Raw genomic sequence first — 20,874 nt, forward strand, 5'->3', positions numbered from 1 at the left:
CATCTGACTTCCGCTCAGGTCATGATCTCACAGTTTGTTTGATGCAGGGTTTGAGACCGCATTGGGCTCTGTGCTGACACCTTAAAGCCTGAAGCCTGATTCTCATTCTCTGTCTCTCTCTCTCTGTCTCTCTGTCTCTCTCTCTCTCTCTCTCTCTCTCTCTGCATCTCCCCCTACTTGTGAGCGCTCTCTCTCTCTCTTTCTCTCTCAAAAATAAATAAATAAATGAAAAATAAAGATCTCAAATACAAATATAGCCACATTCTGAGAAACTTGGAGTCAGGACCTCAAAATGTAAATTTGGGATGGGGGGAAACACAATCCATCCCATAACATACAACATCTCAACATCTTTTATCTCCGGCATCATCCTTCAACTGTCAAGAGACAGAGTGTAAATCAGTATTAAGTAGCAAATGACATTCATATTTCAGCCTCATAGGTCTTAGAGTTAATGTATAACATGCTAAGACACTTAAAATACTTTATCTGTTGTCTTAGTTTTCATTATTCAATGGTTTGTTTGATGTTTGCAATTGTTACTTGTTTTTACATTTTTGGAGTTTTCTTTAATAGTTTATCGAGAAAAAGGGAAATAGCAGATTACCAAATACAGTCTTGAAGCTGAAGCCAGAAAAAATTTTTTTAGGAATAAGGCAGAGCCTTTAGGGAGGTAGGGCTTTTTATTGTTGTTATTTGTAATGATGATACTAATTTGGGGGTACTTTAGTAAAAACTGGTATAATCTTCTAGAGAAGAAATTTGACAATATCTATCAAGAATGTAAGAATGTATACCCTTTAACATATACCTCTAGTCTAGGTTTTCAACATTAGGAAATAAAAAATGAGCATAAAAATTATGCACAAAGGTGCTCATTACGTCTCTGTTTTAGTAAAGTTGGAAGCAATCTAAATATTTTTTGAAGACTATTCAGTGACCCAGGAAAAAGCTTACAGTATAATGTAAAGGGATAAAAGCAGGATACAAAGCTACATATACACAATAATCCAATCTGAATATGTTTGTGTATTTGTTTGAAAGGATGTAAATTTTAACATAATCCAAACCTTTTCTAATGGTCATATTTTCATGATCATAACAAAATAAATCTTTTAAAATATGAATTGATATCTTTGTTGATTATACCTGTTTTTCTAGGTAAATGGGGTTCTCATTTTTTCATCCTAGCACTAAAGGAATTTAACATTTCAGTTTATTACTTATCATGTGTCCCACTGAAAGTTGATTCATAAGACATTTAGTTCTTGTAAAATAGTGATAAAGATATTTCTACTTATTTTGAGATTTTCTTTTAGAATTTCTTTAAGTTACCTTTTACCATGATGTTTCCAACTCCTTTTCTATCTTGATAATGCTGCTTTAGACTTTTTCTCAAGGAAATCAAATTATAAAATGCTCAAAATGGAATACAAGATACAATATCCAAAGCATACCTCTTAATATATAGTATCAATCATTCAATTCAGCACTACTGTGGTATAGTGACCAAGAGTGCCAGCCCCTCCATCATTGTAGGAGAAAGGGGAATGTTGGGTTTTGGAGTCCACATATTGTGAGTTACGCTTCCTTGTGTGGTGGCAGCCTGGTGTGGGAAAGCCACACCAGAGCAGAATGAGAAGGGTATCCCTACAGGAGATAAATAGGGGCCGTGATGTCAGATTGGTTATCTACAGAGAGCTTGATCACATAAATCTATTAAAGATGGGAGCCAGGTTTATCACTGTTGCAGATGGGGGTACCAAATATAAGAAGGCACAAAACTGAAAATAACACTGTGGTGTTGGATTGGTATTGGAGATACTGATGTGAATTCATGGACTTCAAGATACATAAACAGAGAAATACAGATTTCCGTTTGTGCATACATCTGTACACACACACACACACACACACACACACTCCCCAGTTCTGTCCACTGATACTCCATTAATAATTAGCACAACTAACACCATGTATTTACTTCTAAATAACTTTGTCCACCGAAAGAAACTAGGACATCTTGAAGAAATGTTAGATTCCAGGGATAGAGTCTGGAGAACCTTTTTGTGTCAGAAAGTAAGGACATATTCAGAAAATGACAGGGACATGTCAAAGGACAACAATATCCAACATAAAGTAAACAAAGCATAATCACTCCTTAGTAGAGGACAGTTTTTAAAGTATGGGTATTATTTAATTTCTAAGTACAAGCTCAAAATAAACATGTAAGTATAAATCCTAAAAAAGAAAGCCTGTCTTGTTTTGTAAGAAACTATAATAGAAATTCTTGTAAATATAAAATTAACTGACTTTTTCCCCCCAAATCTGTCTGATTATAGGTAACAGGTTCAAGGATTGGTGTCTTAACACAAAATGCAACTAACATGGGACTGTCAGTTATCATTTTCTTCATATATGGATGGGAGATGACACTCTTGATTCTGAGTATTGCTCCAATACTTGCTCTGACAGGAGTGATTGAAGCCACAGCTATGACTGGATATGCCAATAAGGATAAGCAAGAACTTAAGCGTGCTGGGAAGGTAAAATAAAGACTTGTTACCATCATAACATTTTAAGAGGAAAACAATGAGAGTTCCCATTTTTACAGTATGTTAACTTCCTTTCTTAGGAATCTGTAAAGTACATTCATTGAAATGCATACAGACTAGTTTAGGATGGGGTGTAGATATGCTATAGTAGTAGGATTCATGATTTAGAGCGTAGTCCCTAGAGTCAAATTGGCTGAATTAGAATTCAGATACTATCACTAACAAATGTATGATATGAGCGAGTTATGTCAACCTTTCTGAACTTCAATTTATTCCTCTGTAAAGTGGTAATAATAATAATACCATTTTCAGATTTTTGTAAGTAGTACATATAACATTTAGCATTATTCTATGTAAGACATTTTAGGATAGTGTCTGGAAGACAGTAAGCACTCAGTGGTGTCAGCCATATTACCATATCATGGGGGAATTTGCTAACATCATGATTCCCCATTCTCTGATTGTTGGGTAATTAAATTTTCTTAAATGATTTTAGTTATTTTATTTTTCAAAATGAGGAGGAAATATAAGTTACTGAAAATAAGGCAATTTGCTACTATTGATAGTGCCTAAAATAAGGCTTTAGAAACAAGGACCATCTTTATACCAATCAAAATGAACAATAATTTAAATACTGGGAAAATGCTTTGTCATATTTAAGCTTCTCAGGATCAATCATTATTTATAAAAATAAATCATTCTATTGGAGATTTAGGGAAACATTAGTATTATCATATCATAACATGTAAGAATTAAAAGAAATATCATTTAATCCAACCACTTACCTAAAGAAGGAATCCCTTGTCTGTCTTTTACCTGTCCTTTCCTTCCAGTGGTAGGCAGTGCATTACTTTCTCAAGCTGCCTACCTTTGAATAGCCTTTGGCTCGTAGGCAGTTTGGGGTTGTTTTGGGGGGTTTTTTGGAGGAGGTTGTTTGTTTACTTATTTGTTTTTGGTGGCCTTCTTCATTGCTTGGCTTTCATCTCAGTAGAGGTCCAAAGTGTGTTTCTTGTGGCAGCTTTTAGGAAGCCACATCGTTAAATGCCAAGTCTCCTCTTAGTCACCCATCCCCAGGTCTTTAAGCTATTCTTCTCATGATATAGTTTCAAAGACCTTTATCACTTGGGTGAACATCCTCTGATTATAGAAATGATTTTAATACCAGTTATGGTCTATATCACAGTGACTATCACCATTGGCACACTATAAATAGCATGAATATTCATGAATAGGGATGCCAAGCACATGACTCATCAAAATTCGGCTTGTGTGAACCTTGGACCTTTCTACCTTTCTTGACTTAGATGAGGACACTTGGAATGTCTGGGCAGTAGAGACTGAATTATTTAGCATATATTTGCCTCAGAGACAGTGAAAAGTTGTTTGGCCCTCCCTGTGGTGAAAATTATCACAAATTCCAAAATTAATGGGGCCCTAATTGATTGTATTTTACTCATCTTAATTTTTATGTCATGAGCTTTAATTGTATATGTATCCTTAATTTTTCCTTTTCATATTATTAGAATAACTTCAGACTACACAATCAGTAACTCTAATCAAACAAACAGTCTGTGTCTTCCTCAGTAGCTTTTAATCTATTTACCAAATACCAAATAAAGCACATTGGTCCTTCTTCAGTTGCATATGTAGATTTGGACAAATCATCAAATGTTTTACTTTTCAGACTTAAAGATTTTTTTGTTCATTTTTTTTCCTCAAGGTTTTAGCCCTTTCACCTATTTTTCTTGCATACTACATAGTATTTTACAAATGGAGGTTTCTTTGAGTTTACTTTGAAATTAATGAGAATTTAGAACAACTCAAAGTCAAAATTGAGAGCAGAATCTGGATGTCCTGCCCACCTCCAGAAATCTGGTTCTCTCCTGTAACCCAAGCTATTCTTTAAATAACACTGGGCATCCATCCAGGTCTTCCTCTGTCCCTCAATCCACTCTGCCATTCTAGAAACAATGTGAAAGCAGGAAGTTTCTCTTTCAAGTCAACATGTGTTCTCATGTCCAACAAGCTATTCTAAGCCAAAAGTCTCTTCCATTTTGGATCCCATGTGATTAAAAGAAGGAATCTTCTTTTCAAAAATTATATAAATATGGAAAATCATTAATTATATATGAATTAAATATCTTTTTAAGTTCACAAACATCAAAATGAGAAATGGCTGTATCTTATGCAGCATTTAATAGTCATACCCATATTACTTTACTGCAGTGTTTCTGAGTTTTTTGGGGGGTTGCTATTCGCATTTCTGTGCTAGAGTCAGACAATTTCTCAAATAATTACAAGTAAGTAATTATTTGATTCTTTTTACTGTCTTCTTGAATTATCTCATAATTCCTTTGCACAATTGCAAATGACATAATGCTAATGTTTGATCTCTCTGACTATGGAACCAGTTTTAAAAAATTGTTTTTAACATTTATTATTTCTGAAAGAGAGACAGAAACACAGAGACAGAGTGTGAGCAGGGGAGGGGCAAAGAGAGAAGGAGACACAGGCTCCAGGTTCTGAGCTATCAGCACAGAGCTCGATGCATGGCCCAAACCCACGAACTGCGAGATCATGACCTAAGCCAAAGTCGGATGCTTAACCGACTAGGCCACACAGGCACCCCTGGAACGAGTTTAAATAGAAATTCAGTGAAGACCTGAAGGGGACTGAATTTAGATCAGCCGACTAAATCTTTTTAAAAATTTTCCTTGAGACTGTTATCCTAAAATGTTATTTTCCTGTATTGTTTTTGGGAAAGAAAAAAAGAAGCTAAGAAAACTTGTCAGGAAAACTTAATTGACTTAATGCTTTATTTAATATGCCCCCAGTATAAGTGACTGGAATTCACAGACAGAGAAGTTAACCATTACTAATTTTATTTCTCTATCTTATTGTCCTATTTTATAAGGTAGCAACTGAAGCTGTGGGAAATATTCGGACTATAGTGTCATTAACAAGAGAAAAAGCCTTTGAGCGAACATACGAGGAGATGCTTCAGACACAACACAGGTGATTGTAGATTCATACTGAGTCCATTCACTAACTATAGTTGTCCCTGTGAAGGCAGCCTTCCTGGATGACTGCAGTGGTTTGCCTGCCAATTCATTTGCTCTGGAATCTTTCCTAATAATGGCATATCAGAATTTCTCATATGACTTCATCAAGAGGAGAACTGAGAACAAGCACAAGTAGAAAATTTTAGGTCCTCCCACACTGCTATGAACTATGCACATTTTTATTATTTTCCTGAAACAAAATTGAGGAAATAACATATTCAACAAAGAAAATAAGATTGCTCAGCCCTTTATACTGAATCTCCAAAATAGTTCATATTTGAAAATGAATGTATACATAACAAATGTGATCACTCCTTTTAATCTTAAACTAGTCCTCCTTATCACATTTACTTAATGATACTATTTGTATTACTTTATCAGAGAGATAGCTTTGTACTATTTTATTTTACACTCATGCTTGTGATTGATACCACCTTTTAATTTCCACTATTTATTGTGCTAGTGAAAGATTACAATAGAAAATATTTCTAAATGCTTCAAAACCAAATCTCTTCAAGTCTCATTAGCTGTTCATTCACAGACTTGTCCTCTCATTTGAAAGTATACAGAGGCAACTGTTACAATGAGCTATAGAGTGTATAGCTATAGAGAGAATCATTATGTTTTCTGTTTTCTCTATAATAATTATTATTTTAAAAAACTCACTTTCTCTCTCATTCTTAGAAAAATGTATAACATGGCTTAATGATATATAACATGGCCTTAAATGATAATATGGCTAATCTTCTGTATTCATTACTCTACATTTATTTAAATTACCTTGCTATACCTCATGTCCCATTATTTAGTAAATTTTATGCTTTTCAGAAATACTTTGAAGAAAGCACAGATCGTTGGAAGCTGTTATGCATTCAGCCATGCTTTTGTATATTTTGCCTATGCAGTGGGGTTTCGATTTGGAGTCTATTTAATTCAAGCTGGACGGATGACCCCAGAGGGCATGTTCATGTAAGTTGTGCAAATATTTAAACCCTGTAAATGGGTTATGTACTTAAATTAGCCAGAAAGATGCCTAGTTTATAGTGCATTCTCATCTAAATCACATGGTGGGAAAGACATGCTGGGAAAATTTTTAAATGTTTTTTGTTACTTAATATCTCTAAGTGCAGTCTACCTGGTAAAATACTGATACTGATATAGTACAGGCAGTCTAAGTTAAACACCCAAATAAATTTCTCCCTACTTCAGTTTACTGAATGTGGGAATGTAGGGGTAAAATATGCCTTCTTGTCATCCATTCCTTTGAGAATTTGTAAGCCTTCATGGAACTCCCAGGATGGAGATGGCATTATCAAATGTGATGTAAAGGTTGAGTTCTTTGCTAAGCAAATTGCTCCAGAAGAAATACACATAAATATTTCCCTTTAGAAAAATCACATTTGGAATTAATCATGGCATCCCATTGAGGCTGCCTCTTCCCAAAGCACTTGTTGGAGCTTCCATTTTGGAATTCTGTTCACACAGTTTTGAGTTGCTTCACTTTCTAGGAACACCTAACTTCAACCTCTGAAATCAGAAAAATTAATTTTGAATGTTAATTCTGAACTTCTTAAGACTCTGTAAAATAACAGAACATTGCTAAGTTGTATCATAAATGCCACTGCTAGGGGCACATGGGTGCCTCAGTCAGTTGAGTGTCAACTCTGATTTCGGTGCAGGTCATGATCCCAAGGTCATGGGATCAAGTCCTGCATCAGGCTCCATGCTGAGCATGGGGCCTGCTGAAGATTCTCTCTCTCTCTCTCTCTCTCTCTCTCTCACTCTCTCTCTCTCTCTTCCTCTGCCCCTCTCCCCTGCTTCCATACTCTCTCTCTCTCTCTGTCTCTCTAAAAAGAAAAAATAAAATAAAATTTTAAAAAGCAGCCAGAGTGAAAAAGCTTCCCTGAATACAGAGTATTCAGTAGTGATCCAGGAAGGATAAAACCTCAGAAGAGAGCTAAAATATAGCTGTAGTAATAACTACTCTAGATCGACCTTAGCAAAGCTTAAAAACCTACAACTGATAAAGCTGCTCCACAATAAACCTAATGGCTGCCAAAACAAATTCAGTGTTCTTTAAAGAGGGACAGCAGTATGCAGACACTTACCAATATAATATTTATAACATCCACTTTGCAACACAAATTACTATAGACATTCACAGCAAAGGGAAAATGTGATCCATAAATAGAAAAAAAAAACAGTTATAAAAATAGATCTATTAATGACAGAGATGATGAAATTAGGGGGCAAGCACATTAAATAAGTTACTATAAAAATGTTCAAGGATATAAAGGAAAACATAAATATAGTAAGAAAAAAATGGAGGAAAAAAAGGAACTACAAAGAAAGGAAAAATAAATGTCACTGCTAAATATTTAGAGCTAGAGAAATCTATACAATATTTGACTCCAAGTGTAATGTTATGTTTTTTTACAAGCCTCCCAAAATATACACATCAAAGTAAGGATCAGCCTCTTCAGAACACTGACTTGGGAGATGATACCTGTACAAAACATGCTGCCATTTGGCAAAATATGTTGGGAACTCCTCTTTGGGATTCACCTCCCAAGACTCAGGCACATTCTTTTGAATTCCTCAGTGATGGCACATATTTGTATTTTGAGAATATATTCAATATGAGGAGATGACAAAAAATCATTTGAAGCCAAATAATTTCAGAATAAGTTACAATATTTGGTTTCCATTCATATGATTGTGTATGTATTTATTTATCAAATATTAACTGAGTTCCCAGGAAGCTTTTTTGCTTGGCACTCAGAAGAAAATAGTCCACAGTTCATCAACCCAGTATTCCTGAATCTTACCTGACTATAAGTCCACTTAGCAGTTTCCTGGAAGCAGATCTCCTGGTAAAATGGAATATCTATATTTAAAATTTCAATAGAAAGTGTAGGCTCCTTGTTCTGTGTTTTCCTACACTTTAAAACAGTGTACAGTATTGCCTGTATAAACATATAAACCACAGTATAACATTTAGTATTGGGCTTCATTCTGATTACACAGACTAATTTACTTAGATTAACAAGAAACTAAATGTAGAATCACTTACAGTAATTTATTCAGCTTGCCAGCCTGTTAAATTAGCATTTTTCCCTTGGTTCTAATGTGATACAAGCAATCACAAGCTTAAAACTTGGTTATATTCCAGAAGTTTGTTTGCAAGCCAAGTGTTTGAACATATTTTCTTTGTTTTGCTCTGAACTTTCTGCAGCCATCTTTAAATTCACAGGGTCTCATTTCTTCAGGGTTACTGGTCCTTAGTATTAGTAGAGACAAGCCAGTTAAGTATATCCATACTAATGTAGGATGTCTGATGGTTTTACCAATTCTCACAGAAGAAATGTAATATTTGAAAAACATTGTAACCCTAATTGATTTCCAGTGGGTTTACCTGAAGGTACTATAACAAAGCAGTCAAGGGAGAACTACCTCATCTTTCCATCACCAAACTCACCACTACCATGTGGTCCACCATGCCAGCCATCTCCATGGAAGAAATAACTGTCCCTGCTTATGATGAGTTTCTGCAATCATGTCTTCACACTAGTTTTTCTGTCACTACTATTTTTTTGTTTTTGCTTTATAATCATCTGTCTTGAGAAAAAGAAATCTCTCTCATGACCCTAAGTTCCCTTCTACCTACTTCTAGTGACTCTCTGGTCTCCTTTGCAGCAAAACAAATTCCAAAGAGTTGCCTATTTTTGTTCTCTACACCTTCTCATCTCCAATATCTTTTAAATTCATTCCAGTCAAGCCTTGGTTCCCACCATGCCACTAGAAAGATTTATCAAAGTTACCACTGACCCCCATCTCACCCACCCAGACAGTCATCCAGTGGTCATTCTCCCATCTACCTAATTTGACCCCCTCAGCAGCATTTGACACTCTCCTTCCTGAAACATTTTCTTCTCTAGGCTTTTCTCCTTTTTCACTGACCCTTCCTTCTCTGCTCCTTGATTGGCTCCTATTTTTCTGCCAGGCCTCCACATGTTGGCGGGCTTTAGAGCTCTCAGCATTCTTCATCTACACACTCTCATTACTGATTTCATCCAGTCTGATAGTATCACTTGTGTCCTGAGGACTCCCTTCTGTTTATTTCCAGCTCCCTGAACACCACATGCTTATCCAGCTATCTGTTGGACATCCCACTTAGATGTCTAATAATATCTTATTATGTCGAAAACAGAACTCTAGGTTTTTTCTTCTCAAGGGTTCTCTTCCCCAAGATTTCCCTATGTTAAATAAATAGCACCACCATTGCATTTGCTCAGCCCAAATATTGGGGTCATATTTGTTGCTTCTCTCGCTTTTACCTACCACATATGGCAGCAAGTCCTGAGAGCTCTAACTCCAAAATACTCCTCACCATCTCTGCCCATGTCACCCTCATCCTTACCTCCTAACCTCGTGACTGGTTCACTCCAACAACCTGCTCACTAATGTCCCTGTGTTTATTCTTGCTTCCCTGTAATCCATTATTGGCACAGTAGCTAGGCTTATCTTTTAAAACACAAATCTAATTCCATCAATTTATTGAAATATTGTAATGACTTCCCATTGAAATTTTTTTTTCTTTTTTTTTTCAACATTTTTTTTTTATTTATTTTTGGGACAGAGAGAGACAGAGCATGAACGGGGGAGGGGCAGAGAGAGAGGGAGACACAGAATCGGAAACAGGCTCCAGGCTCCGAGCCATCAGCCCAGAGCCTGACGCGGGGCTTGAACTCACGGACCGCGAGATCGTGACCTGGCTGAAGTCGGACGCTCAACCGACTGCGCCACCCAGGCGCCCCCCATTGAAATTTAAATAAGGCCAAATTCCTTACTTTAACCCCAAAGCCCTACAGATCAGGCCTCTGACTTCTTGTCTAACCTCAATCACCATTCTTTTTTGTGAACTGTCAGCCCCATACTTGCCTTTTTTTTTTTCATGAAAATTCAAAAGTATTCTGGTTTAATTTTAAATTCAAATAACTGAACACTAACTATATCACACATCCACAACCATAAATACAGTTAGAAGATGTCCCTGCATTAATTTGCCAAAGTTTTTTTTTTTTTAATGTCTTTTTCTCTTTTCAAATTTTTATTTAAATTCTAATTAGTTAACATACAGTGCAATATTGGCTTCAGGAGTAGAATTCAGTGATTCATCACTTACATACAACCCAGCCTTATCATAACAAGTGCCCTCCTTTGGGGCACCTGGGTAGCTCAGTCGGTTAAGCGTCCGACTTCAGCTCAGGTCATGATCTAGCGGTCCGTGAGTTCGAGCCACACGTTGGGATCTGTGCTGACGGCTTGGAGTCTGGAGCCTATTTCAGATTCTGTGTCTCCCTCTCTCTGTGACCCTTCCCCATTCATGCTCTGTCTCTGTCTCAAAAATAAATAAACGTAAAAAAAAAAAAAAAAAAAAAAACACAAGTGCCTTCCATCCATCTAGCCCATTATCCATCTAGCCCATCCCCCACCTCCCTACTGCGATCAACCCTCAGTTTGTTCTTTAAGAATTCTTAAGAATCTTTAAGATTCTCTTGTGGTTTCTTTCCCTCTCTCTTTTTTCTTTTTTCTCCCCCCCCCCCCATATGTTCATCTGTTTTGTTTCTCAAATTCCACATATGAATGAAATCATATGGTATTTGTCTTTCTCTGATTGACTTATTTTGCTTAGCATAATATACTCCAGCTCCATCCACATTGTTGCAAATGGCACACACTTGCCATTTCTGCCCCTAGAACTCCCATCTCAGTGTCTGTACTTGGTTTTCCCTCTTCCTGAAATGTTCATTCTCCAGGTCTTTGCCAGGCTGCCTCTTTGTCACCACCCTGCCCTCTGCTGGTAAGTCCACTCCCTGGAGAGACTTTTGTTAAGTAGTCTCTTTACCCATCCGCCTTATCACTCTATATCCCATTACCATGTTTTATTTAGTGATAGCACTTATCACTACATGAATTGATCTTTTCTGTTGCTGTATTGAGTGCACAGACTGTAAGCTCTGTGGGGCAGGGCTTAGCCTGTTTTGGTCATTAATATTTCCCTAGAGCCAAAAACAAGAGCTTGGCATGTCGTAGGCATGCAGTAAATATTTATTGAATAAATAAATGAATCAAAAATAAAGAGGGGGTGCCTGGGTGGTTCAGTCAGTTAAGGGTCCAACTTCAGCTCAGGTCATGATCTCGTGGTTCATGGGTTCGAGCCCTGCGTTGGGCTCTGTGCTGACAGCTCAGAGCCTGGAGCCTGCTTCAGATTCTGTGTCTCCTTTATGCTCTGCCCCTCCCCCACTCATGCTCTGTCTCTCCCTCTCTCTCTCAAAAATAAATAAACATTAAAAAAAATAAAAATAAAAAAATAAAGAGGAAAATTTGGATTGGTGAATAATTAGGCAGTCCAGGTTTTCCTGGAAATGTGCTTCCAGAGTCAATATATTACTCCTGTTTTTCACAGATTTTTCTATTTTTCTTCCCTTCTACATTGATACATCTAATACCAGCTGCTTTGGCAGAAGGACTGGGTCTAAGTCAAGGACAACCTTTTATATAAAAATAGGATGGTTATAATTGGGAGTCCACTTCTTTACTGAGATTTGTTTAGGTTAAAAATAAGCAAAGAATTTTCTTAGCTGAAGAATGATGCAGCCTCAAAATCATGTTAAATATAGTCATGCCTGCAATTGACATCATTCTGTTTCATACAATAATCACTATAACAGCAAATCTTGACTGAGTCCTTACTCAATATTAGTGATTTGTCATATATTAACTGCTTAATCCTCTCAACTACTATGTGCAGTATGATTCCCAGTTTACAGATGGGGAACATTAGGCCTCAAGACAACAGTTAGCTAACATGCCCAAAATCACAATTCAAGATGCCACAGGCTTTACTTAGCAGACATTTTTTATTGTTATTGTCATTATGATCATTATTATTACTAATTCTGTAGGAAAAGTTCATAGAATCTCCTATAAACTTTTTTTTTTTTTATTCTTCTTTAGTTTTCCAACATGTGAATACCCAGAGCTGGGCTGTTTCCTAACGTAAATGGAACAAGTAACTTGCTTAATGTTATTTTATGACTCTGAAATAGAGGGGAATCAAAAGGCTCCAATACAAAAACTCCTCCTACTACTAACCTATCACACTTCCTGAATCTCTTTTCATTAAATTCATTAAAAACGGTCATTTCTGGAACCATGGAGACATTTTTAGCTGTCAGAACTTATGTTGGACTATTAATATAAGGGCAGTGGTTAATGAACAGTATCGAATTGGTATTCCTCTCTTCCTGAGGAAAGGAAGAAATAGGGAGCTATCTGAGCTAGGGTCACTGGTATCATTTTTCATTTCAGTTTCATTCAACCAGACTACAGGCAAAGTAGGGATACCCATACTTTTATAGTATGGACAAAGGAGAGCATCTGGGAAATATGAATACCGGTCTATGCAAAATGTGAATAGATGAGATTTGCCATCAACACCAAAGTCTCCAGCCTTCTTAAAGACCCATTGTGGCCCCCAACTACCATGAATATGTGACAAGTGTCCTTTAGACACACTGAATTATACCTGGCCTAGTAGACTCTATGCCTTTCAGAATCTAGGGTGACAGACAGCTTTCTATCTAATCAACTAACTGAATGGAAGAAGTTTACAAAGAAAACTTCCTCCTCCTAGAACCTCCTTAGGTGAAAAGAACTTTGTGTGTTCTGTAATCAGTGGTTTCCTAGCTCACCAGTCAAGAAGCTGGTTAAAAATGCAGATACCCGCATCTCCCCTCACAAACTTAACCCAGAGATTTGTAGATTTGATATAGGGCCAGGAAACTACATTTTAGGAAACATCCCAGATTATTCTGAGGCACAGAAGTTGAGGACCACACTTTAAGAAATACGAGCATAGGGACTAAATCCCAGGCTGCTCTCCTTACCGGCTTAAAACCATGGGGTTTTCTATTGGCCACTACCAGAAACTTTTCTAGAATTGTATAAAAATTAGTGAAGTCATATTTTAGTTTATTGTTTAAAAAATAAAGATATGTTATTCAGCCAATAAATGTGAATGTATCTTCATGATTTATAGCTACAGGAATGGGTGAGCTGTCTCTGTCAGAAATGACAGTGAGCCCTTTAAAGGAAAATGGATAATTGTTAACAGCAAAATCCTTTTGATGTGCTCATAATATTAGTCTATCAGCAAGGCTACTATAAGCGTTAGCTTTTTCCTCTTAAAAGAAGGCAACATACAATTCTTATGGTAGAAGCTGTCTTCCTCCATCTCGGTTACTGTAAACGTTTCTCTGAGATAAGCATTTTTAAAAAGGTGAGAGCATTTTCATTCTGCTGCCTTGTAGCACTGTGTAGGCATTTGGAAAATCTCTTGTTTAGGTTTTCACACACATATGTGTAGTAAAATTCTCCCCTTCTGCCTGTTAACCATGGCAACACTTTCAATTTACTTCACTATAAATGTGCACATTTTGAGAAATACAAAATAAGTTTATTTTCTCCTGTCTGACTTTCCATTAGCACCTTTAGGTTTGTTTCTAGCTGACTTGCCCTTTGCAATATAGCTCAGAAACTTTTAGTGTCCAGCAGAGGGTTTCTGTAACTTTCCATACCTTCACTTCAGAACTTCCCTCTATATCTGTTTCCTCCTTCTTTGCTCTACATATTAGCAGGAAGCAGATGGGCATGGTAACTTTAAGTACAGTGATAATAAAAACCACAGCTTTGAAAACTTGCTGAGAAGCAGAGCCAGGTATTTTTTGTGTTGTGGCCTAATCCTCCAAAAGGCCAAATAAAGTTTTTGACAAGTAATCCTTTGAACTTTGAATATTAAATGTGACTATTGACCAAAAGAGCAACATAGATGGGTTTTCAATGAATATTAGTAGTTAGTTGATATCTTGAAATACTAAGGGATAGAAGGAAGCAAGCCAGGCCTCCACCACCATCTTTACTCAGGTAGACCAAATAGCCATGGAAGAACTGTGTGTGTCATCATTATAATTGGGTAGGAGAGCAGCCTTAATTAACCAAAACAAGGAAAACAGGAAAGTCTTCTCTCAGTGTTATTGCTGTGGCAGCCACCCAACTTGTACCAGGCTCCTCCCCAGGGATTATCCAGAAGAGAAGAAGACAAGATAAGGAGAGTAGATAGAGGGATCAACCACTGAAGGTATCTAAAGGAGACAAATCAAGGCAGGTTTGATATCTAGGACCCTCTGAAGATTCTGAAATGGGATACAAGTGGTAACGAGCCCCAATATGCAGGGAGAGACAGTTTGGGCCAGCTTTCCACTGGAACGAACACCAGGTAAGGGAAAGTACAGTGAATAAGGAGGTTCCAGTCCCAGCCCTACAGTTTTATAACTAAGTGATCCTGGACAAATTGTTTAATTTCTCTGAGCGAGAGTCTCCTCATTTGTTAAGAAGTGATAAGAGTTCCTGCCCTATTTATCTCCTAGGTGATGAAGTGGTAACAAGTATATGAAAACATTTTCTAAAACCCAGAGTGCCAAATGAATATAAGTTGTGTATTTTTCTATCTCCCATGTGTTGAAGAAGGGATTTAGGGTCAGAAGAAAAGGATCTTTGGAGTGTTATATGGATGTTAGGGGAAAAGAGTTATGAGTGTGGGTATAATGATAATGGCCACATCTGTGAGGAAAAATACTCTGCTTTCCAGTAAAAAAGAAGAAACTTACTGAGCGAGGACTTTAGAAGTTGTGCTGGTGTGCTAATGTATCTCTATAGAAGTGTGAGAGCTGATTTTCAACAGAAAGTGTCCCATTAACTTTCAATTCTGTGAGAGGAAAAATAATGATTTAAACATTTGTTGAGCACTTCACTAAGCATCTTATATTATTAATGTATTTAATTCTCACAACAATGCTGTAAGATGTAGCTAGCCCTATTATCTCCTGTTTGCCAATAAGGAAACAGAAGCACAGAGAACATGCCCAAGGTCACAGCTAATAAATAAACAGTAGAGTTTGGATGCAGTCCTGCTGGTCTGACTTCAGAGCCCAGGCTCCGAACCTCCTAGTATACTTCCTATTAGAGTAAGTCACCAAAGGTATACAAACTGGGTATGGAAGCAAGATTAAGGGGAAACAGATTAGAGCTAGTAACTATGCAGGGTATTCCTATTTGGATCAGTTGTGTTAAAATTAGGATTAATCATTTCTATACTTTTTTGTGTTATTCCTAGACAAAGGATCTTTGTAAAATTCCAATTTGATTTCAGCAGCCATGATGGGCAAGGGGATTTCCCCACTGTTTGGACATGCTTAAAAGAATCATTATAGTGAGGATGTAGTGTCACTGGCCCCATGAACCCAGGAGAACCCATAAAACTAAGGAAGCAGAAGCCCAGCCCCTGAAAATCCTTCCCAGACCTCTTCCTGCTCAATATTCTTCTCACTCAACCCTAGCCAACCCAGAGAGTTGCAATAAATTGTGCAAAAAGTTGTGCAATAAATACATTTTGAGTAGAGTTGAACTGCAGGTTAGTTCATTCTAGCTAATTGGGCCATAGTCAGCTAAGGCATGTTCTGTGGCAGACCAGCATTGGCCTATCTTTATACAGAACCCACCTGGGGAAAAAATAGATGAATGTCCCTGACTCACCCTGATTGATGGTAAGAGTTCCATCACCACAAAATTAGGTTCCTCTGTATAATCCTCATTAACATCAACCCCTATCTGGAGTTATCCTCCCCTCAATTAAGAAAGACAGCATCAGGGCTTTTAGCTGGTACTCTCCCTCCCTTTTCGACTGAAATTTTCCTTCCTCTACTGTGCATCCCTCAGGTCGTATATCTCTCACAGATAAAAGTTCTGAATGGAATGCCCTTCTCCCCATCTCAGTAACTTCCATTTTAAGAGGGATGTAACAAAGACATTGCCCTGTTTATATTTATCCCTAATGCTTAAACTGACTTTTTTGGTGGAAATTTTAGGACAGGTAGATATTTTGCCATGTCTGAAATATTTTTCTGTATTGTTCTGAGAAGCCTCTATCTCTTTGGGATTAGAATCCAGGTCTCCTGACTCAATCCAATGATCTTTCCATCTCACCTGCTGACTTTTGCATCAGATTAAGACTTAAGTCTGACTCAGTCAGATTTTTCCTTGCATTAAAAAAACAAAAACAAGGTGCAGCTCTCCCTTGAGCCATCCCACTCTCACAGAGCGTATTTTCACTTTAATAAATGTTCCTGCTTCTACCACGCATCCACTGTGTCTGGTCTGACCTTGAATTCTTTCTTGCAATGAGACCCAGAGTTGCCAGGAACATCCTTGGAACAGGCTGGGTGGAGGCCTCAGGGCCCAGGTCTCCCCACTCCACCCTGTAACACCTTTTTGGTGAGCCAGCCAGGAGGAGGTCAGGGTGTGTTGAGCAACCCTCTTCATTGGAGTCAACTCTCTCCCTGAAGACAATGGAAAATTTCACCTCATCCCCAAAGACACCCCTTAGGGATGTATTTTGAGACAGTGGGATCAGCTCCCATTAGAAAGTCTAAATGTGGGGGAGGTTGAGTGGTGGTTGAGTTGGTTAAATGTCAGATTCTTGTTGATTTCAGATCAGGTTGTGATTTCACAGTTCATAGGAATGGCCTCTGAGTCGGGCTCCACGCTGATGGTGCGGAGCCTGCTTAGGATTCTCTCTCTCCCTATCGCTCTCTGCCCCTCCCCCACTCATACACACAGGCATTTTCTCTCTCTCTCTCTCTCTCAAAATTAAAAAAACAAAAAACAAAAACAAAAACTCTGATGGGTTACCTAAACTCAGTAATCACTTCTGATATTTAGTGAGTATTTTGAATGGCATTTTGAGCTTTAAACAATTTCTGTAAACATTAGTACTAAAAATGCCTTGACATCACAGAACAATAAGCATCCAAGTAAACTGGTTGTTTTTATATTTTATACTGTGCTTGACCTTTCAAAGGCAACAAGATTCAGGATCTGAGTTCTAGGTCACTGAAGAAAGTTCATCAACATCCACCAGAGAAATTCACAAGGAGATCAGAACATGTTTACCTTGCTATGATCCAGCATAGCAAATAAGCAAGTGGGTTCCGTGATGTCCTTTTACTTACCAGTGAGGGGAGAGGGGTAGGGGGATGGGCAAAAGAAGTGGAAGGTGATTATGAGATACACCCTTCTAGTTATAATATAAATGAGTCACAGAGATGTAAAGTACAGCATAAGGAATAAAGTCAATAACATAATAACTTTATATGGTGACAGATAACATACTGATCATTTTATAATGTATATAAATGTTGAATCACTATGCTGTACACCTAACTAATGTAACATATAATAATATTTTAACTACCCTTCAATAATAAATAAATAAATAAATAAAGCCACTAGAACTTGTCCAGTCTTAGCTGAATTATACCTTTAGTTCTGCTATGGAGATACGTTATTTTTTATTATAGTAAAATGTTTTCATGGCTAAAATGAACATAGAAAAATATTTAACCATGGCCACATGATATGCTACATATCTGTGAGTATTCTGTATGCTTCCAGACATCATTTTCAAACTTGCTATTTTATAATTAAAACAGATCATAATCTGTATAGCATACCTAAAAGATCAAAGCTCTTCATCCAGGTTTGCTAAGGTATATTTTAGTCCTATTTTGTTTTGAGGACCTTAAAAAGTGCAGTCTCCATTCTTTGCTCTCTTTAAACCATGTAGTACTTCAGGCAGATAACCAATCATCTGACATCAATTATCTGTTCTAACTACATTATATGCAAAAAAAGAAAAAAAAAGGGAAAAAAACATTCATATCTACTGTGTAAATTCAGCTCTCATTACTGCAGACTCATTCTTCCCATTGTCAGTTGAATTCTCTGTCAAATCTCCAAGCAAGTAAGCCTTGTATCAAAGTGACTAGAAAGTTTTATATTTACTTGTTAGGGCCTTTGATCTTAGTCTCTAATAGGAAGAGAAATTTTTAAGATTACCTGAGCTCCAAAGGTTATTTTGATGTACAACGCTACAGATGATCACTGTCTGGTAGAAAATTATAAAAGACATATCATGGTTGGGGCTCTAGCATTAGTGGTATTGTCTGGACCAAAAGGTTATATTCCTGTGCCTAATTTTTCCTTTATTTTTTAGAGTCCTATTGTTTGAAAATGGACCTAAGATTCAAATGTTTTATCTTTTGACAGAGTTTTTACTGCAATTGCATATGGAGCTATGGCCATTGGAGAAACACTTGTTTTGGTACCTGAATATTCAAGAGCCAAATCTGGGGCTGCACATCTGTTTGCTTTGTTGGAAAAGAAACCAACTATAGACAGCTATAGTCAAGAAGGGAAAACACCAGTAAGCACAACTATGATTTTAAATATCTACATTATTAATTATCTGTATGCATGCTCTCTAGAGACTTAAATGAAGGCATTATGTGATAACTTTTCAAAAGATAGTGCTATAAAGAATTAAAAACTTGTATAAAGTAACTGTTATAGCTACAAAGGGACAAAGGGGGTTTTGTCTTAAGCAAATTTTTACCTCTGCTACTGAAACCTCTACATATTTTATATTGAAAAATACATACTTCTGGTTTATTTGCTTTATGCCTTGAGAATGTTCTTGAACAAAGAATTAACATATATTTAATTTTATTTAGACAACAGAAGCTTTAGTCTTGGATGAAGATTTGCAGTAGAGTTAATTCGGTTTTTTCTCTGATAATATATACAAAGTGAACAATACCTCCTGGTTCAGACCCCATATTTTATAGTTTACATATGCAAACAGAAGAGGGAAATAAAGGAAGTATATTTATTAAATTCATATATACACAGACACACATATTTAGCCACAAACTTTAAAAGACCATGAATATTAAAAAAGAAATAATAGTGAGATTATATAATTTCAAAACAAGCCTCTTAATAGTATCTTATATATTAAATATATATCATATATTTATATAATTCAACTTTAAGATTTTTCTAGACATTTTAATTTTTTTAACATTTATTTTTGAGAGAGAGAGGGAGCGAGCATGAGTAGGGGAGGGGCAGAGAGGGGGGGGACACAGAATCTGAAGCAGGCCCCAGGCTTTGAGCTGTCAGCACTGAGTCCGACGCGGGGCTCGAACCCACAGTGAGATCCTGACCTGAGCTGAAGGTGGACGCTTAACTGACTGAGCCACCCACGCACCCCCTAGACATTTTAAATTTAAAAGTAAGAATAGCCATTAGGTATATACTTAAAAGAAATTTTTCATTTAAAAATATTTCCCACTCGAATTTTAACAGTCGATTTTACGTATGATAGCTTAAAATAGTACATTACTACTAAAGCTACATAATTATTAAAAGGGATGCCAATGCCAGTCATTAGTTAAAGAAATAAAAAGATCTTGAAATTCTCAAAATAGAATGCTCAACGATGCATCACAGTCAAAATAAGATTTCATACTTGTCTTTTGGAAAGTAAAGGTTGTAGAAAACTTCTTTTTAATTTTAGGATTTAGATGGATAATAACATTGTTACTCATTTCTTTCAGAACCTTACAGTAGAGGATTTGAGTATCTCACTGATAAATGTCTTCCTAGAACTACATTACATGGCATGGAATATGGAAACGTTTCTAATAAAGACTGTAAAATTAATTTACTTAATCTTCATTTTATTTAATATACAGATACTTCTAAATTTCACTCACTGTGCTTTTAAAAATTAAAGCCTACTAAAACAAAACTGGCAAATGTCAGAAATTATTGAAGCTGGGAGACAGTTCATTACATTATTCTCTCTACTTTTTCAGTTGTTTGAAATTTTCCATAATAAAGTGTTTAAAATAGTAAGAATAAATTTTAAAATGTATTAAAGTCTAGAAGTGTAGAATATCTCTATGCCTTTCCCAAAGGCACAGAACATACACAAAATAATACACTCTTCATTATTCTCAATTTCTGGGTTTATTTTGTCAAACATTATTGCATAAATAATATTCATTTTGGGGCAAAACAGAAAGCACTGAATAAGCTAAAAATAAGCTATTACTACTACTGCACTTAACTTTTTGGCATATCTCCTAACAGTTCTTTGACAATAGAATATCATTTTCAAACATTTTTTGATGCCCCTGTCCTCCACCTACCTCTGCCTTCTACCTGTATGCTGCACTCAGAATATGCTGAGCATGACTATTAAACCTATTTAAAATGTAATTGATTTAGGG

At 36.6% G+C, this 20,874-nt stretch overlaps 1 protein-coding gene across 1 annotated transcript in view; it reads left to right on the forward strand.

Annotated features, from left to right (window-relative positions):
• Nucleotides 1-20,874, forward strand: part of ABCB5 (ATP binding cassette subfamily B member 5) — a 110,616-nt gene that overhangs the window by 75,026 nt on the left and 14,716 nt on the right. Inside the window, exons 20-23 of the mRNA XM_049641600.1 lie at nucleotides 2,343-2,546; nucleotides 5,470-5,570; nucleotides 6,446-6,586; nucleotides 18,845-19,001. Coding sequence (XP_049497557.1) covers nucleotides 2,343-2,546; nucleotides 5,470-5,570; nucleotides 6,446-6,586; nucleotides 18,845-19,001 — 603 coding nt within the window. The remainder of the gene's footprint in view (nucleotides 1-2,342; nucleotides 2,547-5,469; nucleotides 5,571-6,445; nucleotides 6,587-18,844; nucleotides 19,002-20,874) is intronic.

Source organism: Panthera uncia, chromosome A2, assembly GCF_023721935.1.
Source record: "Panthera uncia isolate 11264 chromosome A2, Puncia_PCG_1.0, whole genome shotgun sequence".
NCBI classification, from domain to species: Eukaryota; Metazoa; Chordata; class Mammalia; order Carnivora; family Felidae; genus Panthera; species Panthera uncia.